At 45.3% G+C, this 22,811-nt stretch overlaps 1 protein-coding gene across 2 annotated transcripts in view; it reads left to right on the top strand.

The window, feature by feature from the left end:
* Positions 1-20,741, top strand: part of LOC111960246 (metastasis-associated protein MTA2) — a 28,497-nt gene extending 7,756 nt beyond the window's left edge. For both annotated transcript variants that reach the window (XM_023982161.2, XM_023982162.2), the window contains 15 exons: positions 2,649-2,766; positions 3,285-3,348; positions 3,630-3,747; positions 11,043-11,145; positions 11,654-11,753; positions 11,982-12,170; positions 12,622-12,696; positions 13,639-13,697; positions 13,783-13,883; positions 15,461-15,600; positions 16,066-16,294; positions 16,436-16,525; positions 16,773-16,894; positions 19,425-19,573; positions 20,432-20,741. In XM_023982161.2, the coding sequence (XP_023837929.1) occupies positions 2,649-2,766; positions 3,285-3,348; positions 3,630-3,747; positions 11,043-11,145; positions 11,654-11,753; positions 11,982-12,170; positions 12,622-12,696; positions 13,639-13,697; positions 13,783-13,883; positions 15,461-15,600; positions 16,066-16,294; positions 16,436-16,525; positions 16,773-16,894; positions 19,425-19,573; positions 20,432-20,585 (1,811 nt within the window). In that variant the 3' untranslated portion in view covers positions 20,586-20,741. The remainder of the gene's footprint in view (positions 1-2,648; positions 2,767-3,284; positions 3,349-3,629; positions 3,748-11,042; positions 11,146-11,653; positions 11,754-11,981; positions 12,171-12,621; positions 12,697-13,638; positions 13,698-13,782; positions 13,884-15,460; positions 15,601-16,065; positions 16,295-16,435; positions 16,526-16,772; positions 16,895-19,424; positions 19,574-20,431) is intronic.
* The last annotated feature ends 2,070 nt before the right edge of the window (positions 20,742-22,811 follow it).

The raw sequence follows: 22,811 nt of genomic DNA on the forward strand, positions 1-22,811 counted from the left end.
TGCCAGTAGGAGTATGATACTAATGTAGGATTCATTCACAATGGAGAAGGGGAATAGTTTTTGTGTGTTGGTTTTCTATCATGAATCGTGCTGTACTTGTGGGTTGTTGTAGGAGTAATAGTGGCTGGCTATTGGTTTGAGTGTCGGTGTTTATCACACACGTTTCCAGTAAAAGGGGGTCGCCCACTAGAGTGCCCTGAGTGGTGCATTTGTGCAGATGCCCAGTGATCAGAGGAAGAGATGCAGAGCGGGGGAAATGGAGGGGGAGAGAGAAGCGGCCGCCGAGGTAGTGTTGTGATGCTAATGATACTCAGATTACCTAGAGCCCTGATCGGCTTCATTTACACACACACATACACACACACACAGTCCTCTAACATAGTGGGCTGCATGCAGTGGCAGGGCTCCAGACAAGACATTCAGATCCACACCCCAAAATGGATGCATTTACCAGCAATCTGTAATGCATTTTATAATGTTAACGACTACACCTGTCTAGCTGACAAAGTTAATTTGTTTGACTCTGGGTGTACATTTTATTCCAAGTTTTACCTGTACAGTGCCTCCAGTTTGGTTTAATGAAAGAGCCTACTTATCGCATGTTACTCTGGATACGAGCTTCTATTTGCTGAATGACTAAAATGTCATCAAAAAAGCATGGGTCCTCTCTGTGGTCGTTTAGCGGCAATAGGAGACAGGAACTCCAGTAGGAGGCAGGGGTGGCTGGGGGTAGCTGGGTAGGTAGGTGATCTCCTGTCCTGCCCCCTCGGCCCTGGAGCCCCTGCTAGCTGATTGGTTATGTCACCGTGGTGTGTTAGCGTTAGCTGCCCCTGTGTGCTGCGGAGGTATTCTATCTAACCTCCCCTGGGGGGGGGGTCAGTGGAGAAACACAAAGATGGCCCTGAAACTGGCTGTAACCAGTCGAGAGAGAGAGAGAGAGGACGGCTGAGGATGGGTTGCAAACAAACGGTCACAACTGGGCCGGTGTAGCGACCCTAGTGCCCAGTCTAGCTCCAGCCCTCCTCGCGACCTGGCCCGGTTGCCTGGGTCACTCTGTTCTGACTCCCCGCTACACACACACACACACACTGTCCGGCTGTTGCGTTATGCTGCGCTACTCTACGTCCCTCTCCTGTGTTTTGGCTCGGGCGCCCGAGAAACGCCTGCGCTCCCGCCTCCCACTCGGCAGCACGAGCCACCGCTTTGGCACTGTCCTGTTACACAAGACCTGGGCTTCTCTCCCAGTCTCTCTCTCTCCCTCCCTCCAACAGTACCCCCCCCTCCTTCTTTATTAAAATCCTTTATTCTCTTCCTCTACCACCAGACCCCCCCCAATTGCCTACCCTCCTCTTAGCTTGTCCTCCGGCCCAGGCACGCTGCTCAGAACAAAAGGCCCTTGATGTGTCCCACAGGGCTACGGCACGCAACGGGTTAACTCTGACTTGCCTTGTGTCTTTGTCAAGGAAGAAAGTGTGTGTGTGTGTGGAGGGAGAGAGCGCGTTCACTGCTCTGCTGGAGCTCCACTGCACGTGGGTGTGCCTTGAGTGCCTGTCTTTTTTTCCTTTTTTTTAATGTATTTTTTTTTGTTGTGGGGGGGGTGTATACATGATGAGGGGGATGGGCGCCTCAGGTTTGACGCACAGGGTTTCCCACTTAGTCTGGCAGGGACTCGCCGGACAAGGGGAGGGAAGGAGGGGTAAAGGGGGGCGGGGGTTGAGGGGTGACAGGAGGGGTTAACAGAAAGAGGTGTGGCCTGAGGTCCTGCCCCCCCCCCCCCCCCCCTACTGACAGGGTTTCCTGTGGCTGAGTGCAGGGGCGGAGTCCGTGGAGATGGAGCGATAGTCCTGCCCAGTTCGTTCTCTCCCCCCTCAGTGCTCCATCCACCACCACCTCACACATTACTGACTTACCCGCCTCAAATTAGGAATGTGCAATTTTAGTCGTGTAAAACTAGATATAATACAAAAACAATTTCCATACGGGGGAAAAGTAATGTTTCTTTATCTACATGGATTTTTGCCTGCCAGGTCATATAGGCTATATGCAGCCCTTTGTTTACATTGACTGTAAAGCTTCAGTAGGGCTATAGTAGGTCACTAGAATAGACTAGAAGAGTTTGTCCTTCCGAGTAGGGAATTATTTTCATTGTCTGGTATTGGTTACACATAAGTACAGTTACAAGTTAAGGTTCCAGGTCATAGGTTATGATAGACTTGCACAGTAGACTTGCACTTGTCACAGTAGGTAAAAGGGTATATAGTCAGTTTCACTTTGCTGTTTAGTGTGATTTGAATAAAGATACTGCCGGGGGCTGGTCTATTGGTCGTGCTTCCACCCCTGGACCACATATTCCCATGGAGGCAGCGGTTGGATCCCCTGTTCCGTCACTCACTTTCTGAGCTTTATCCCCCTCGTTCTGTTTCCCCATCTTCATTTCTAACCCATATCTGTCATTTAAGACTTGAAAATGTCAAAACCAATACAATGAAAGTACTGCGGGATCGTTCTCCCCGTAGCCACAAGTATCAGTTGGTTATATTGATATGAATTGTGTGATTGAACATACCCCGATCAAGAATATTAGAACCCATCTAACTGGGAAATGTGCTTTGTCGCTAATGTGTCTTTTTGTGTTCTGCGTTTCATAGGAGACTTTGAGGAGGAGTCCAAGCAGCCCACCGTGTCTGAACAGCAGAAACACCAGCTGAAGCACAGAGAGCTTTTCCTCTCTCGGCAGTTTGAGTCTCTACCTGCAACTCACATACGGTAAGATAGAGCGCGTGTGTGTGTCCCCCGAGGCGTAGTCTCACCGCATAGCGGTAGCTGCAGACAAGGGTGCTGCCGTTTAACCCTTTGAACTCTGACGGGATATGGTGTCATGTGACAGGACTGCTATGCACAGTTAACCTTCAACCTGGACCGTTATCCTCTCTGGCCGATTCACAATCATTAAGCCACTGTGTTCAAACGGTCCCTTTTTATAACATGAACTATCACCACTGTTCAGGCTCCTGATTTTAAAATACAGTAAGTGATGGTATTATAACTGTCGAAATCATTCAACTGTGTTGAAATGATCTTGCCTGTTCTGAAGTTCTTTCCCGGGATCTCCACAGACTTTCTTTTGTTTTCCAATGCCTTATTGGGGATATAGGCTTTGTACAGCAGCAGGGGTTAGGTGCAGATCAGTTCAGATTAATGGAAGACACTTGCAGGGTGCCGTTTTGACCTCCTGAATACCCCTCACTCTGTCTCTTCTCCTGGCACCTCTCTCCCTTCCCCAGAGGGAAATGTAACGTCACCCTCCTCAACGAAACGGACGTCCTCGCCGGGTACCTGGAGAAAGAGGTGAGCTTCAGTCTCTCTCCAAAGCGTCACTGTTCATCACCAGCAAGTCTGTCTCGCGTATTACAATGACTACTGCACTGTCGAGGAATTTATGGCTAAAGAGTTGTGCAGGTTCTGCTTAAAGTGGTCTATGTTTTTAAGACTACCTTTTTTGAGTGAGGACCATTGTATCAACAAAAAAAAATGTTTTATACAATAAAGCACTGAAATATAACGTCTATTGGCTGAGAATGTATCCACTCAATCCATTCCTAACATCTGTTGTTCATCTTTCTGTCCAGGAGTGTTTCTTTTACTCGCTGGTGTTTGACCCGGTTCAGAAGACCCTCCTGGCGGACCAGGGAGAGATCCGCGTAGGCTCCAAGTACCAGGCCGATATCCCTGACAAGCTAGCTGAAGGTGTGTGTGTGTGTGTGGGGGCTGGCTTAACTCTGACCTTTTAGACTGGCCTATCACGTTGCATCCTATTGTGGTGGTCATAGTGCTCTGACTACACACTCTTGGGTTTAAGTTGCACCCCACTTCTTAAAGTGCTGGGTTGAAAGAAGATATTTTATCACGTCTAATTGATGGTGTTGTATGAGTGAGTAGTGAGACATGGGTCATGTTCAGTAGGGCACACAGGAAAATGTTTTGGAATGGGGGAAAAAGGACATTTGTGTTCCCTTAAAGTCAATCACTTGGTATAACATACTATTGGGGAGTCAATGACCAATCCTATTCACCCGAAGCAAACGGAAATCACGCCCAAAGGGCCAATGGATGCCGAGCCCGCCCTAAGAAGCCCCGTTTTCCTGGCTATAATACCGGGGCTCGCATCCATTTCCCAAATTCTTTGCTTTTCAGCTCGCCTGAAGGAAGGACGCGTCACGCAATTTACAAACTTTTCAAGCGTACGAAGGCTATGAGATTCTGGACACCCGTCATAGGTGTCTGTTAGTTGGGAGAGAGTATTTGTCCCCTTAGATGTTGCACGTTTTGTGTCTTGGTATTGGTTTTTATGTTTGATTAAAAACCCACAACTTTCTGCTCTGCTTGTGGAGCCAGTGCTTCCTTGTTTGATTGCCAGTGGTAAAAGTTCAAAAAGGCTAGCCAGCCGAGTTTGAACCTCCGACCGTGCCCTAGGGCATGTTGTTTCACAATGAAAAATAAATTTACTCACGAATGCTGTCCTGTTGCTTGGGGTGGAAACACGCTCAGGAGGCCTCGGCTTGGACCAGTTTGTTTGACCATTGTCTCCGGCTGGGTTCAACTTCCTATTGGAAGTCGGGCTGACTTTGTGCGGGAAGGTTGGGTGGTGGGAGTTGATAGGGGTGTCATCCCGAGTGAGGCTCATTCCGGTTTCTCTGGCGGTGTTCAAAGTCCGGATTCCGGGGATGATATATAATCCCTGATTGGCTCTGGAGTGTGAATCGGATGACATCGATACAGGGGCAGCCTGAAGCCCCGACTTTCGATTCGGTGGGGAGACTGAACCATTGGAGGTGAATGCGACTTTGATGTTTTCTCCCCCTTGGCGGAGTTCGTCTAGCAGCGTTGCTTACCCCTGTTTCAAAGATTTCACCGTTGGGTGGCGAGTTACGCACGGTTGTCAAGAGTGGTGGATATGAAAACAAGCGTGACAAAAAAAAGTGAATCACCCCGGGACTCTGCACCTTCAGGAGATAATATATGGGATACTTTGAGCGTGCTCCGTCCAGTGGCGGGCATGCACAGTTTCACCATGGGTGATGAGGACGGTGACGAGGAGGTATGGTTTGTGCGCTGTGCGTCCTCCTTTTCGTGGCGTCATTATGTCAGTGTTCCCAGAGGTCATAGCAGCTGTCTTAAGAGGATATTTCGTCTCTCTACTTCAAAAGAGGGCTATTCGGGTGGTCCCAGTGTCAGAAGTACAGAGTAGTTGTTATAGCCGGTACTTCATAGTTCCCAAGAGCCCTGAAAGTCCCATTCTGGACTTGCGTGTTAAAGCAGTTATTTATTACTGTCATTTTTTTTTTATCATCCCCCCCTCCATCCTTGACAAAACAGAACTGGAGTCATAAACCGTTTTAGGAGGGCACGTAGTAATGTTTTTTTTTTTTAAATGGTTTTCCCACGTTGCGCCTCCGTCTCCCAACAATAAGGCCTGCTCCGCTCATTCTTCCAACAGTTAAGTGCAGTGCCCAGCTGATAATCACATAATTGCTTCGAAACTGATCCGTAACTATGCAAAACTAATTTCACCCACGCACAACAACAGATTAAATAAACGAAGTAAAGTATGATGGGGGCGGGGGGGTTGAGGTGATGAGCGAGGGGAAGCAAATGATGCATAGTTATTAATCACCAAATGTGAATGACGAACAGGCCGGGCCACTCTATTGTATTGCTCCATTCTAATTCTAATCTTAAAATGGTATGTACCTTCTATCAGTCCACCGAATCAAAGAAGTCTTATCAGACTACTCTGACCAACTTGGGGTAGGCTACACAGTGAGAGCGTGCGTAGTTAGTTGTACATGCCTAATGGCTTTTAATATCTGGGGAAATATCCACCGGGCAGCAGGTGAGCGAGTGTTGGAGAATGTGGTGATGAGGGTTGTGGAGCCTTACATTGGCAAAGGGAGAAATGTCACCATGGACAATTTCTTAACTTCGCTCTCATTAGCAAGCAATTTTACTTGCCAAGAAAACAAGTCTGGTTGGCACCATGAACAAAGTGAGATGGGAGCTCCCTCCCGCTGAATAAGATAAGGCACCTGCATCGCCATTGTGCTCCACAATGGTGCTAAATAATGACAACGGGAACACAATAAAGAAAGACTATTATGCACTACAAACAAAGGTGTGTCATGCAAGTGAAAGTTACGCAACTGTTAGGGCATGGGATAACAGCAAAATGAAATCCAACTGATGCCATTGCGTGAAGACGCACACTATGTAAGCACGAGCTGAAGACAATTGAGTGTTTTTGAATGCTGTCATATCGACACTTCTATTCATTAAAATGCCATTATTGCTTTTTGTGCTGAGTTTCACAATCTATCAAAGCCACTTGGCGCTTATGATATTTTCATCATTTGACCGCACATTTTGGTGGTTGGGGCTATTTTTATATTTTGTCGTTATAAAAAAAATCATATTTTACCGTGTTCCAGCACATATCCTTTCTGTTTCATAGTTGTAACAAAGGCACTCCATGAATATATTTGATTGAACTCGAAGTCAGTGCCACTTCATTTTTTTCATTGTCCCCTCTAATCAGGGMCTGATTTAGACCTGGGACACCAGGTGTGTGCAATTATCAGGTAGAATAGAAAACCAGCAAGCTCCAGACATTTAGGGTAATGCAGTATTAAAGCTGATCCACCCCTTGAWTTTTTTTTCTCCAAAAAATAAATAGTTGACTACCCCTGGCCTACAGTAACATTATCTAATGAAAATGCTGTTATTATTTGAAATAAATGTATTCTGTTACCCAAGGCCTTCATTAACACAACCAAATACTTATTTTTGCGATAGCATTTATGAAATATATGAATTACACTGTTATAATGTTGCAGTCAGAATTACTGCTCATTATCTTGAAGGAGGGGTCCATCTGGCCAGCGGTTCTGGTGTTCAAAATGCTCACTCTTCGCCGAATATTGCAGTCGGTGCGTCCCAGCGATTGGTTCACTTCCATAGATCTGAAGGACGCATATTTTCATGTGCTATACATTCTCCCTATCGCCTCTCACCTTTTCAATGGTGGTGGAGGAGGCTTTGGCACCGGTGCGGTGCCAGGGGATCAGAGTATTGGCCTRTCTGGACGATTGGCTGGTCATAGCGGAGTCGATAGAACAAGTGGAGCTCGGCTGGTTTCCCATATTCAGTCTCTGGGCTTGATAGTGAATCACAAGAAAAGTAGTTTGTCTACGGCTTAACACATTTAGTTTCTGGGTCTCGTTCTGGACCCACTTCTGAATCATGCTCTTTGTTCGCGTTCCGGCTCTGTCTGGCACGCTTTCAGCTGGGGCACTCGTGCTTTTCGCTTGTGCTTATGGTTATTGGGTCGGATTGGCCTCTTTGATGGCTGTATTGCCGCTGGTATGTCTGAGGCATCTGTTTCAGGGGTGGGTGGTTGCTACGTGTCTGTCCGCTTCTCGCAATTGTCATGGATTGCTCAAGGTATCCCTGTCGTGCCTAAGGGCGTTGACTCCTTGGCGAGACCGGCGAATGCTGTTGTAGTGGGTTCTCATGGGCCGGGTAGTGTCCTCGTAGGGTGATCATGACAGACTCATCCTTACTGGGATGGGGAGCGCTGTGTGTGGGCTACTCTGAAAGAGGGATTTGGTCTAGAGCGCAAAGGGCTCTGCATATCAACAATCTAGAGCTACTGACTGTTTTGCTAGCACTGAGACGTTTCCTTCCGAAGTTGGAAGGCCAGCATGTGTTGGTAAGGTCTGAAAGCAGGACGATGGTGGCCTACATCAACTGGCAGAGAGGGACGCGGTCTCTCTGACAGCATATAGTCTGGATCTATTGTCCCATTTGGCACCCACGACCGCAAATATCGGATCTGTGGGTTTGGCCCCTGAAGGTTGAATTTGATGGCTATGGGGTTTACCGAGAGAGTTGTATACCTGCTTGTCGAACATCCTCATTCCAAAATTATGGTCATTAATATGGAGTTGGTCCCCCTTTTGCTGCTATAACAGACTCCACTCTTCTGGCAAGGGTTTCCACTAGATGTTGGATCATTGCTGCRGGGACTTGATTCCATTCAGCCACGAGCATTAGTGAGGTCGGGCGCTGATGTTGGGTGATTAGGCCTGGCTCGCAGTCAGCGTTCCAATTCATCCCAAAGGTGTTTGATGGGGTTGAGGTCTCTTTGCAGGCCAGTCAAGTTCTTCCACACCGATCTCGACAAACACTTTTTGTATGGACCTCGCATTGGGGCGTTGTCATGCTGAAACAGGAAAGGGCCTTCTGCAAACTGTTGCCACAAAGTTGGAAGCATTCCAAAGTGACGTTACGTCCTATTGCAGTTTGCGCCCAACATTATGCCTATGTCTTACAGGTATTTTCCTTTCTCACCACCACCGTTTGCTTCCAGTGAACAACAGAGGTTGCATGGCTTGTCCAGTGCACGCTTTACGCACATACATTGCATTCAGAAAGTATTCAGACCCTTTGCTATGAGACTTGAAACTGAGCTCAGGTGCATCCAGTTTCCATTGATCCTCCTTGAGATGTTTCTGCAACTTAATCTGAGTCCACCTGTGGTATATTCAATTGATTGGACATGATTTGGAAAGGCACACACCTATATTAGGTCCCACAGTTGACAGAGCATGTCAGAGCAAAAACATGAGGTCGAAGGAATTGTCCTTAGAGCTTCAAGACAGGATTGTGTCGAGGAACAGATCTGGGGAAGGGTACCAAAAAATATCTGCCGCATTGAAGGTCCCCAAGAACACAGTGGCCTCCATCATTCTAGAGCTGGCCGCCCAGCCAAACTGAGCAATCGGAGGAGAAGGGCCTTGGTCAGGGAGGTGACCAAGATGACCCTTGGGCTGTAATCGCTGCCAAAGGTGCTGTAACAAAGTACTGAGTAAAGGGTCTGAATACTTAAGTAAATGTGATATTTCAGTAAAAAAAAATGTTAATACATTCTAAAAAAAAAAAGTTATAAAATCCTGATTTTGCTTAGTCATTATGGGATATTGTGTGTAGATTGATTGGGGGGATGTTTTAATACATTTTGGAATAAGACTAACGTAAAAAAATGTAGAAACGTCAAGGGGTCGTACTACTTTCCAAATGCACTGTCTATGGATATGCACAAGGATGTCTGTGTTTGTGACCAGTTTTTTGTCTGTTTCGCTAATCCAGCTTGGGGTAGTGTGCTTTATAAGCTGCGTCTTTCTAATTGGATTATGGAGGCTATCTCCCTGGCGTATAGCAAAGGGCAAGGGTTGCCTTGCGGTGTGCCTGCTCACTCTCTACTAGGCGTGTGGTGGCTTCTTGGGCATTGTTCAGGGACTTGACGATTGTTGATATCTGTGCTGCCGTGAGTTGGGGTTCCCCACATACTCTACCCATGTGCTTTTTATTGCTTGGCTGTAACTGCTTCCAGTGTGGCTCATAATGTTCTTATGGCTGGGTCCGGAATTGGCTGTTCAGYGTGCAGGTTGCATATTTACCCGGATTACCACAGTTCCCCTGTGGGATTTAGCCTTGGGCTGCCTTGGTGTCCGGCAGTGTGCAGATTCAAGTTTTTCAGATTCAGTGAAATCCTTAGGTGTCTGTATGAGCCTTTTGGAACCGGTAAGGTCTATGGACTTGGTCGATGTTAGACAGCATTTTGTCTGGGTTACCACAGTTTCCCTGTGGTGTTGAGCCTTGATGTGCGGCACACAGTGTGCATTTATCAGGGTTACCACAGTTCCCTGTGGGTTTGTACCTTGGGCTGCTGTGGCAGTGCGCGGGTACGGTGTTTCCAGGTTACTGCAGCTTTTCCGCGGGTTTGATCCTCTGCTGCCGTGGCTCATCGACTCTGGTCGATGCTATGTAGCGAGCGTGTGCGCTTTACCAAGTCATGACTAGTGTTGTGTTTGTTGTATTGGACTTGTGGTTCCTTTTTGTATTTTCAGGCACTCAAGTTAAGTATTGTTCCAGGAACCGTGGGGTCTGTGGACTCGGGGTGTGGTGGCAGCGTGTCAGTACGCATAGCCAAGTTGCAGCATGTTCTGGTTCCATATGTTGGGCAATGACAGTTCAAGTTTCTCTGCTAAGTGTTAGGGGGAAAATGTGGTTTCTGTAACGCCTTTTTGTAGCCGGTGAAACCGGTCAGCTTGGGCTGCCGTGGGCTTCATAGTTTGGTACCCTTTGAGCCAGCTTTGGGCATGATTGTATGTCCCCCGTAGTACGTTATACCGAGTGACTGACTGACAAAGGGAACATATAGTTATGAATATAACTACTCTTCCCAAAAGGAGAGAACGATGTATAACATTTTGGCCCGCGCAGTCAGGTGGGGTTGGGCTCGCTGAAGAGCGGTACTGAATTGAGGAAAAAGATGCGTTCCCCGGGTTTTATAGCCAGGAAGCCGGGGCTTCGTCTCTTTGCCCGTTGGGCGTGATTTCAGTTTGCTTCAGGTGAATAGGATTGGGCGTTGACGCCCCATAGTATGTTATACCTCGTTCCCTCCTTCAGGGAACAGTAGTTACATTCATAACTGTACATGTTCTTATTGGAGATTTTGCTCCCCGCTGAGCACGCCCATGGATAGGGCCCTTCAGGCAGGTGCTGTGGTAAGCTGCTGCCCTCTTGTTTTATGTTCCCTAGTGTAGCCAGTGTTAAGTTGAAGGTTGACGTTTTGTGCAAGGCGTTCGAGCCCCTGTGTGTCTGACACTGGTTCAGTCTGGTCCGACGGACATAGCTGCTCATCCTCTGGAGACGACGTAGGAGGAGTCTGGACTGCCTGCACACGCTGTCATTTCTGTCCCCTTCCTCTCGCATCCTCTGCTCATTCATATGTTTTTTTWAATCTTCTGCTTATTCCTCTCTCCTATTCCTCTTTCACCATTTCCTCTCCTCAAGTCTCTCTTGTTATAGCCATAGACCAGTGTCTCCCAAATAGTGGGCGCCACAACCAGTATCTTTTGACTATCTGCTGCGTCATTGGTTAACATGTCTGATCGTTGTTCTATTGGTATTGTCCCTCACAGGTGAAACCGACACCCGTATCCAGGAGAAGCTGGAGACCAAGGTCTGGGACCCTGACAACCAGCTCAAAGACCCCCAGATTGACCAGTTCCTGGTGGTGGCTCGGTGAGTGTCCCCTGTCCCCCTTCATCTGTCACAGGTTGCCCTGGTTACGTTACAACCCGGCCCTGTTGCTGTAGAGGTTCTTGTCGTCGGGACGTTGTTGTCAGGGTGCCKCGTGAGCTTGGTGCACATTCTGATTTGAGTAACGTGAACTAGATGGCTTTGAGTTTCAAAGTCCACCTTTTTGGTTTAATTGTAGCACAGTCATTTCCTGTAGACATCTTTGAATGATCTTGCCTAAGCGGTGTAGTAGCAGGAGGACCCCAGTCAAATACACAGCATGTTTGTCCCTGTTTTTGGAGGGAATCGACATTGTAGTGAAAGACTCCTTGATTACATCAAGCTGGAGTGCCATCTTGTGGCCATATGATGTAAAGTCACACATTTACTAAATCCCATCTGATTGGGTATCAAAAAGCCTAGAAAAAATAAGTTCGTAATGTGTGTGTTTCAGTACTGGGTTTGTCATTGATTCTAATTATGATATTTGATGGTTGTGTGTGTGTTCCAGTGCTGTGGGGACGTTTGCCAGAGCCCTGGACTGCAGTAGCTCCATCCGTCAACCCAGCCTGCATATGAGTGCTGCAGCAGCCTCCAGAGACATCACACTGGTGAGACACACACACTTTGTCTAGTCACCATGGGACATGGACAATCAGCAAGTGCTCCACTACCCCCTAAACTAACGGATATCTACCTTGCCGTAATTAATAGCAGTAATGTACATTATATCGTAATATTTATCTAATACTATATGCAATATCACATATTTACAAAAACCTGAGTAATGCGACCTGTGCCGTAATCACCACGACCTAATATCTCCCCCCCCTTTCTAGTTCCATGCCATGGACACCCTGCAGAAGAACAGTTACGACCTAGCCAAGGCCATGTCCACGCTGGTCCCGCAGGGCGGGCCGGTCCTCTGCCGTGACGAGATGGAGGAGTGGAGCGCCTCAGAGGCCATGCTGTTTGAGGAGGCCCTGGAGAAGTACGGCAAGGACTTCAACGACATCCGCCAGGACTTTGTAAGTAGTGAACACGCATCTCAATGACACCCCTACGGTCCTTCATTCATGCCCCCAAGGTCATGTTCATTAGGGCACACAATGGAAAATGCTATGAAACATTTAGCCAAGAAAAGCAAAAATGATTCAGTGTGCCCCTACCTTCTTTTTTTTTTGGGTGGGGGGGATATCTTAACACCTTCCTTGTTGTCATGATATGTGTCCCGTGTGGCTCAGTTGGTAGAGCATGGCGCTTGCAACGCCAGGGTTGTGGGTTCATTCCCCACGGGGGGACCAGGATGAATATGTATGAACTTTCCAATTTGTAAGTCGCTCTGGAYAAGAGCGTCTGCTAAATGACTTAAATGTAAATGTAAATGTAATGATATGCACCTATGGTGTATGTTCTACTGGTCACAGATGGCGTTGGTGATTCTGATTTGTGTGGTGTTTATACATGTAAAAAATATAGCTGCCATGGAAGTCACTAGCCAGTGTGGTCCAGTTCTACTACATGTGGAAGACTACTGACCGCTACATCCAACAGGTAATTCACCTCCTCTCAATGACTATATGACATGGCTTGTATTCGTCAGTTGTTTCACTGATGTATAAATAGTAGTTTCATTCACGCCTATCAAATGTTATTAGTCACATGCGCCGAATACGACAGGTGTAGACCTTACAGTGAAATGCTTATTTACGAGCCCCTAAACCAACAATGGCAGTTAAAAAAAAAAATATGGATAAGAATAAGAAATAAAAGTATCAAGTAGTGAAGAGTAGCAGTAAAATAACATAGCGCGACTATATACAGGGGGGTACCAGTACAATGTGCGGGGGCACCAGTTAGTTGAGGTAATATGTACATGTAGGTGTTAAAGGACTAAAGTAGATACAGAGGGTAACGGTGGTGTAAACAGGGGGGGGGGGGGCGCAGGTAATGCAAATAGTCTGGATAGCCATTTGATTAGGTGTTCAGGAGTCTTATGTCTTGGGGTAGAAGTTGTTTAGAAGGCTCTTGGACCTAGACTTGGTGCTCCGGTACCGCTTGCCGTGCGGTAGCAGAGAGAATAGTCTATGACTAGGGTGGCTGAAGTCTTTGGCAATTTTTAGGGCCTTCCGCCGACACTGCCTGGTATAGAGGTCCTGGATGGCAGGAAGCTTGGCTCCAGTGATGAACTGGGCCATATGCACTACCCTCTGTAGTTCCTTGCGGTCGGAGGCCGAGCAGTTGCCATACCAGGCAGTGATGCAACCAGTCAGGATGCTCTCGATGGTGCAGCTGTAGAAGCTTTTGAGGTTCCATACAAAATCTTTTCAGTCTCCTGAGCGGGAATAGGTTTTGTCGTGCCCTCTTCACGACTGTCTTGGTGTGCTTGGACGTTGTTGGTGATGTGGACACCAAGGAACTTGAAGCTCTCAACCTGCTCCAATAACCTACTTGCTTTTCCTGTGCTAATTGTATCAAATGTTTATACCCTTTCAGAAACGACTAAAGGCAGCAGAAGCAGACAGCAAGCTGAAGCAGGTGTACATCCCCACCTAGTGAGTATCGGTCTGAACTGCACTCTCCTCAATATTACTATCCTTGCATCAAATACCATAATGACACATTTTCCCCTCCCTCCAGCACCAAACCCAACCCCAACCAGATCATGGCTCCTGGTAACAAGCCTGGCATGAACGGGGCCGCTGGCTTCCAGAAAGGACTGAGCTGCGAGAGCTGCCATAGTGAGTACATGTGTGTTTTTGTGTGTCTTGAAAGTCTCTCTCTCCATGTCTTTGTCTCACTGTATTGATAAATGCACGTATATACCTTCGCATGATATTAACTTTGTTATTTTTTTAAGGTATCTATGACCAACAGATGCATATCCGTATTCCCAGTCATGTGAAATCCATAGATTAGGGCCTAATTAATTAATTTAAATTGACTGATTTCCTTACATGAATTGTAACTCAGTAAAAAAAAAAATTGCATGTTACATTTAAATTTGTTTACTTTTTGTGTGTGTCTCATATATGTTCATGTTTGGCCTTAATAGATTGTTTATTTGTATTTGTTGGGCTTTAGATCAGATTATTCTTTAGTCAAGTATATTTGTCCAGGCCTCAATTGTTTGTTGCCTCTCACCATTCATTCGCACTGTTTGATAATTCTTATGTTATAACTACAAATAGTAACTTTACCCACTTGGGAATTGGGAGAGGGTGTTGTGACTGCCATCTAAGAGCCAACATCTTTTTTGCTTTTTGCAGCAGTGTTGCCTGCCAGCAGTAATAGTCTCTGATGTATTGATTTTCAAGGAGCTATCATCGTTAAGTAACATAGTAGATGAAAGTATTGAATATTTATTCAAACTGAATTGTGTAACTTTGTCCCAGAAGTATTTAACTGCAGGGCACTCTCACATCAAATGAGTTAGGGGACACGGTGAACAGTTGGGAGTTGGGGGCCAATTTCATTGCGAAATGTTTCCTTGCTGTTAAATAGTCTGTGAACAAACTTAAAATGTGTAAATTGATGGTTTGGATTACGGGATGCCAAAGTCATAATTTTCCATTTTCTGTTCCAGTTAAAGGGTTGTTCATATTCACTTAAATCTGTGGACCATAATTTAACAGCTTGCTTAGAATATGAGCTTTCCAAAAGTAGTTTATATATTATAGAGATCAGTCCTTTCGAGGGGCCCAGATAATACTTGGATGGTTCGGTAGCTGGGTTTTCCGTGGGACTCCATAGGCCAGCATACAAGACCTAAGTAGTAAAACAGGAGTTGCCTGGTCATGTTTTTCAAATCTAGGAATGTTTTCAAACCATTACAGTCCATGATATTGGCATGGGTACGGATTCCCAGTTACGTCGTTTTAACATTTTGCGGCGAATAGAGAGTTGTGTGAGCAACAATCGGACCAAAGCGTCGTTTACATTAAGGGATAGAGTGAGCTCAAAGTCTTGGGACAGTGACACATTTCTGTTGTTTTGTCTCTATACTCCAGCACTTGGAAATTATGCGATGACTGAGGTTAAAGTGCAGACTGTCAGTCATCATTTTCATCCATGTCGGCTGAATCGTTTAGATATTCCAGAAGAAATGGCGTCCTCCACCGGGATTTGTCTATGATCTTCAAAGCGTTTTGGCAGAGATTGAGATATACATTGTCTCGACAAAGTGAGATTTGGCGTGATCCGTCAAATTGAGATATTGGTGTAAATTCTTTCGATTGTCTAATTGCCAGAGCTCCATAGACAATACAAATAGTGTTACTTTTCTAGTGAGCTAATACAAACACTTTGCCTCTTCCAGCTGCCCAGTCAGCACAGTGGTACGCATGGGGTCCTCCCAACATGCAGTGCAGACTGTGTGCCTCCTGCTGGATCTACTGGAAGAAGTACGGAGGCCTGAAGACCCCCACACAGCTAGAGGGCGCCGCAAGATCTGTCTCAGTACGTCTGCTTTCACTAACCAGCTTCCCTAAACCTGGGTTCATCTCAGTAGCCTTAAGCGATATCCTTTCCTTTATTTTCATTGGACAGGGAAGAGTGCGTTCATATTTTCATTTCATAATTCCTGGTGGGCATCCACCTTGTTGCTTTCACCTATACTGTGTTAGCAGATCATTACAGCGGCAGGAGACGAGGAGAGGAAGCCACTGTAGACTAGACTAGTGAGATGGTCTGTGCTATCCGGAGTCCTTGGGACATCCCTACGCTAACCCTTAATCTTACCATAACCCTTAGTTAACCATAACCCTTAGTTAACCATAACCATTTAAAATGTCAACTTCAATGGGGTATGGATGTCCCAAGGATCCCCGATAGCACGGACCCTATTGCAATGCACCCACTTAACAGTCAGTCTGACCAGTCATGATATTGCAATATGTTAACTTGACTCTTTTGACCCCTCAGGAGTCCACTCCGCGCGGTCACATGACCCGCCAGGAGGTGCAAGGCCTGTCCCCGTTCACGACGAGCGGGGGGCGCGCCAAGCTGCTGGCCAAGAACCGGCAGACGTTCATCCTGCAGACCACCAAGCTGACGCGCATCGCCCGCCGCGTCTGCACCGACATCCTGCAGCCCCGCAGCGCCGCACGCCGCCCCTACGCCTCCATCAATGCAAACGCCGTCAAGGCCGAGTGTGAGCAGAGGAGATACTTTATATATATACACACACACACACACACACACACACACACACGGTGTATGTATAGACACCCACACACACTCAGACATGTGATTTTCACACATCCACTGCTTATCGTCATCTTTTCTTCCTCAGGTATGATAAGGTTGCCTAAAGCAACCAAGGCCCCTATAAAGAACCGCTCGATCCCTCGACCACCGCTGGCCACTATAGTGAAGGAACTGGGTGAGAATCTACCAACCACCAGAGAGCTCCTAAGAGATCTTTTTATTTATTACTTCTCAAAATAGCTTTGTTAACTATTGGGACTCAAAACACTTGCCTGTAGCTTTCCCATACAATCCTCTTTTGTACTTATATGTCAATTCTCTTTCAATACTCTTTATAGCGTCAATGCAATAGTTAGGCTCCTTCCTAATGTAAGTGTCTTGATTTTGGTTTGTGATTTATGCCTCTCCTGTCCTCTCCCTAGCCATCCAGGCTCCACTCAAGCTGAAGGCCCCCAGAGGCGCTCCCACACCCATCAATCGCAACCAGGCCAACCAGCCCCGTGGGGGATCAGGCCTGCTCGGGAAGAGGCCCTTTGACAGTAGCGTGAGTACTCCTCAGTCCTCACACACAAACACACCACAACCACCATTTTGACTTCCCCGATCTCTGTCAGTCAAACCATATATGTGACACTGACTGGTTCTTGTTTGGTATAGACAGCCTGCTATCTTTCCTCATTTACTGTAACCTTGGAGAGACTGGCACACTGGTTCTGGTTCCTCTGTAACAATGGGAGATTCACTGACTAGAGCCCGACCGATAAATCTGACCAATATTGTCGGCCGATATTAGCCTTTCACAGAAATATTATTATTWAAAAAWATATATATATTCCACAGATAAAGCGCAAATATTATATACATAGAATAAACAAATACGTCTGCACATTTGTGGTCATTTTCATTTTATTTTCAATGGTTGCCTCACGAGGGCTCGCTACCAGCTGCTCATTGAACATCGTTCAGCCCTAGGTCACAATGTGCGAGAGTAGGCATGGTGGTTTGACGGTGAGTAGCTTGTTACAGCCAGTGTATTTGAATAGGTAAATCATCAAAAGTACTCTTCAAGCAAGCAGCCCTGTCCTCATCACATTCTCACTTAGTTAACATAGTTAGCTTAGCTAGCTAGGTGCTTAGCTTAGCTAGCTAGGTAGTTAGCTTAGCTTAGCTAGGTAGTTAGCTTAGCTAGCTAGGTAGTTAGCTTGGCTAGCTATAGGTAGTTAGCTTGGCTAGCTATAGGTAGTTAGCTTGGCTAGCTATAGGTAGTTAGCTTGGCTAGCTATAGGTAGTTAGCTTGGCTCTATAGGTAGTAGCTTGGCTAGCTATAGGTAGTTAGCTTGGCTAGCTAGCTACTTATGTGCTGACACTGAACTGGTGCAAAAACTCAACACTCGTCCTAGATACAAAAACAACACTTACTGTCTGGGCCTATTATGTTAGCTAGGGGATTTATTTATTTAGTTTTCTGAAATATGCAATCTGAAAAAAGCAAGACATTTTCTGCAGATCTATCATTCAGGCCATGTGTTTGCATTCTTTATGAGATGAGTAGCTAATGTTAGCTAGCTAGCTAAATTAGAACGTTTGACTAAAACCAGTGTGGAAACCATTTGCCTGCATGTCCCTTGTGACTCAGTTGGTAGACCATGGCGCTTGCAATGCCAGGGTTGTGGGTTCTAGTCCCACGGGACCAGTACGAAAAATGTATGCGCTCACTACTGTTAGTCGCTCTGGATAAGAGCATCTGCTAAATTACTAAAAAATGAAATAAATGTTTTCAGTTGTCAGTGAATGCCATCTGCAGTTGAAATTTATAGCCAATACATTTTGTATACCACCCTGCATCCCACTGCTGGCTTGTCTCGGAAGCTAAGCAGGGTTGATCATGATCGGTCACTGGATGGGAGACTAGATGCTGCTAGGAGGGCCAGCAGGAGGCACTCTTTCCTCTGGTCTTAAAAAAAGAAAAGCCCAATGCCCCAGGGCAGGGATTAGGGACATTGCCCTGTGTAAGGTGCCGTCTTTCAAATGGGATGTTAAACGTGTGTCCTGACTCTGTGGTCACTAAAGATCCCTAAATTCCCAATCTGCCCCTTGTACCATCACGGTCCCTTAATCTTTCCCAGCTTCCAATTGGCTCATTCATTCCCTCTCCTCTGTAACTATTCCCCAGGTCATTGCTGTAAATGAGAATGTGTTCTCAGTCAACATAGCTGGTAAGTGGTTAAATAAACGGTAAAAAAAAAAAATGGTATTGAATAACAGTGTAATGAAGCAAACATTGTCGTAATGAATAGCTAGCTTTTGCTTGTCATGACATACTCGCATTGCTAGGTTGCCATTAAGTGTTTGCATGACCTTTTGATTCTTGTAAACCCTGTAGTATATCTACTCAATACAAATGCTGACACCTAGTGGTGWCATTACAAACGGCATGTTACTGCATTTCAAAGCTTATTTGTGAACAGTGCAGTTTCAGATTTACTTCGAGACCGTTTAATTCAGCCAGCCACCCTTTGTGGTGGTTTAACACAAACACTTCTACATACTTCTTATCCACTGCCGTAGATAGGCATATCTTTAAGTGGTAGCTAAAAAGGTCAACTAAAATAGTTTTGTATTTATTGTTGTATTTATAGAGGATAAAGTTGGTTTTGATGGATATTCTGTAAACCACAAAATGTTCTTAAATAATATACATTTTAAATATTTTGTTAAGAAATCATAATTTAGAGTGTCTGTTTATCCTTTGGAGCACAATTTGTGCACAACACATTTGGGGTAAAACATTTTTTTATTCCATCTCTAAAAAGAAAAACTATATATCGGCAGATGTATCGGTAATCGGTGACTTTAGCTTCCATAAAAATTGGTATCGGACCCAAAAATTGCATATCGGTTCTACCACTGACCATCTGTCCATCTCCCTCCACCACCTCTGAGCAAAGCAGCATCACCACAGCTTGGGCCAAGTGGCTACACACACACTTGCATGCGGCACACACAAACTCTCACTGGCGTGGCACACCGCGCGMGCGCACATTTCTCTTCCCTCACCGCTCTTCTCTCATTAGTCACAGGCAGTAGGGCTGCCGTTCCCCACCAATGGCAGGCCGTTCACATCGGGCATGAGGACCACCTCACAGTCGGTGATCAAGCGTCAGAAAGTGAACCAGGGAGACGCACCCAACCCCGTGGTGTTTGTGGCCACGAAAGACACCAGGTACTGTCCTTTTGTACAGAGTACTTTCTGTATCGAGTAGCAAACAGCAGTGGAGGATACTAATTTAGATTCTGTCCTTTTTTTTGTGTTGAGAAATATACAGCGTTGTACCCTGTGTGTACAAAATATTAGTAACACTGCTCTTTCCATGACAGACTGACCAGATGAATCCAGGTGAAAGCTATGATCCCTTATGGATGTCACTTGTTAAATCGACTTCAATCAGTGTAGATGAGGGGGAGGATTTTGAGACATGGATTGTGTGTGTGCGCCATTCAGAGGGTGAAATGGGTAAGACAATATTTCAGTGCCTTTGAGCGGGGTAGTAGGTGCCAGGCGCACCGGTTTGAGTGTGTCGAACTGCCACACTGCTGAGTTAACACTCAACCGTTTCCCATTTGTATCAAAAATGGTCCACCACTCAAAAGACATCCAGCCAACATGACACAACTGTGGGAAGCATTTGATTCAACATCGGCCAGCATCCCTGTGGAACGCTTTCGACACCTTGTAAAGTCCATGCCCCGATGAATTGAGGCTGTTATGAAGGCAAAAGGGCTGCAACTCAATATTAGGAAGGCGTTCCTAATGTTCTATACATTTGTTGTATATGGAATACTTGACATAAAGGGATCAATCAGGTCTCTATGGCAGTACACTCAATGGGATAATTTTATTTTAACCAAAAGGTTGCATTTGTTGATTAATGCATAATATTGCATTCGACTAGTTTGAAGACGAGAAGGATTCACTTCTTTGCACCTGTGCACTTTGACATTAGACTCCTAGGTGTGCAAATGTGTTATCTTTTCAATCCTATAGCTAATTCACTGTGTTGTGTGTTTCTCTCCTCTCAAGGGCTCTGAGAAAACACCTGACTCAGTCTGAGATGCGGCGTGCAGCCAGAAAACCTCACCTCCCTGTCAGGGTCAAGCTGCCCCTAGGTCCCCGGACCCTGGTTCTCCCCACCCTGCCATCCAGCACCAGCGAGCCCATCGTCCTGGAGGACTAAGGGGGGGGGGGGCTGAGACCCACTGCGACACGGGAGCGCACCACCACTGCTAGTGCTAGCAGCGCACGCCATACCAGTCCAGTAGTCGTTTTCTGTTGTCTTTTTTTTTTTTTTTTTTTTCAAAAGCTGACGTGCTGCTCACCACACACACACACTTTAGTGACACCCACATGCATACTTTGCATTGAGTTCACACATACACATGCCAACATTACTTCTCTACACACACTTACACCCACGTACACGCGCTAGGCTTTGGGCGTTGTAGTATTTTATTCCGTCTCTTGCTTAATTATTTTGCTCCCCTTTTTTTAATGGCAAATATTTTTAACTGTGTAATTTAAACTCTGAAATATTTCTCATCCTGAAATAATGGTGTTAAAACACTTATTTTTTCCTCCAGGTCTTATTTGTGTAAATATTTGCAGCTTTTTGAGGGGGCGACACCAATTTGGTTGGGGACGTGGTTGTGGGAGGGCCATAGAAAGAAATTGAAATACTAGAAGGGACATAGTCCCTCAGACCACGGCAATTTGACTGAATGTCCGTTCTAGTTGTTTTATTTCTATTGGGAAGGCTAAATGGGACAGGAGTTTTTAGCATGTTTCTTTGATTATTTTTCCGGGAAAGTCTATTTAGATGGTTTCATTAACATGTTCCTTCATAGGTCTGGGAGGTTGAGGTAAAGTACTTTGTATGACTCATCATTCAAGCATACTTGTCAAATAATCATATTCTAGTTTTTGACACTCATTCTGTTAGACTTTAATTTGCACTATCACCCTGCCCCCTTTCCATACACCCAAATAAGAACTGATCCCCCCTCTATCTCTCCACAAGCCTATCCGAAGTTACGTTTGATGGTTTGATAGTGAGGGGAAAAATGCTGTTGACCCCTAGTAGTTTGAGCTCTGTTTTTCTTGTTTGTCATCACAATCAATTTGAGTCCTGTCTTGTCTCCTGTCACTTGATTGTCATACTTGTTACAGCCACGTTTTACCCATCCGGAGAGCAAGACTTTCTGGATCTGTCTCTGTAAAGCCTTTGGGGTGCTTGTTGGTTTTGACCTGCGAGAACGACCTCTCGTGTACAACGGTCTTGCATCATCAATACAATGGTAGGAGAAAGTAATGGTTTAGGAAAAGGTGTAATGTAGGTTAACAGGGTAGAAGACATTCATTTCATGTAGGTTTGGAAGATATTCAAAAGTGTGTTCTGGATGTGGATCTGATGGGTTACTGTGGTTTGAGACATACGGAATAGATGCTGTTGTCTTTAAGGCCCTTATTGTGAGAAATATGGGTTATTTTTAGTGAAGGAGACAGAATTTAAGCCATAAACATTCAAGGTGTGTAGAACTCCATTCTAAGATGGCCCCTGTGCATGTTGCCACCTGTACGTATAAAACATGCATTCAGATCCCCCACCCATAGACAAAGTCACAGCATTTATGACAATGGACTGTTTGGCTCTTGCTTTTGAACAGAAATGGCAAATTATGTTACGAGCTGGTTGTCAGAATGTCATTACTAAAGCAGCAATATGTATTGACTTGGGTACAGAAGTCATGTTTTTAATGATCTGATGAGAGAGGAATCTCCAGTGATGTCTTTACTTGTGGATTGATTTGGTTTGAATCTTTATTTTACCTTTTTGTGTTTTATGATGAAAGGGTGCGTTAGATTAAATCGATGCTTAATTGGATATTATAATTCCTCATGCTCCCTCAGGCATTGGGAACTGACAGCCAGTACTGGGGTAGAAATGAAGGATTTATATGCAAGTTTGGTCCCAATGTGGGCTTTTGTAATGTTTCTAAAACAAATTTTAAGTGTTAAAATGCTTAGTGAAAATACTAATCTGAAGAAAAAAACTTGGCCTATTGATAACGTCAGTTTTTTTTTATATAAAACCTTTTAAAAAAAGCTTGTAATTACTTCATATTTTGAAGAAGGTTAAAATACTGTACATGTGAACATTGCTCTCTGTCATTGAGTGGGTTTGGGATGGGAGACTGGGATGGTTGGCCATCAAAGCAGTTGGGAGGGATGGAGAGGGAGTTAGAATTTTGTATGTTGGAGAGATAATTATGCTACAATTACATTTTTTCTCAAGTGTTTTTTATTCCAATGTGTCTGTATCCTTTTAATGTATCTTGATAAGAAAATAAATAAAGATTTTTTTTTCTTTGTGGTCATATACACATTTCTCTTTCATGCGAGTACT

Source organism: Salvelinus sp. IW2-2015, linkage group LG37 (genome assembly GCF_002910315.2).
Source record: "Salvelinus sp. IW2-2015 linkage group LG37, ASM291031v2, whole genome shotgun sequence".
In the NCBI taxonomy this organism is placed as follows: domain Eukaryota; kingdom Metazoa; phylum Chordata; class Actinopteri; order Salmoniformes; family Salmonidae; genus Salvelinus; species Salvelinus sp. IW2-2015.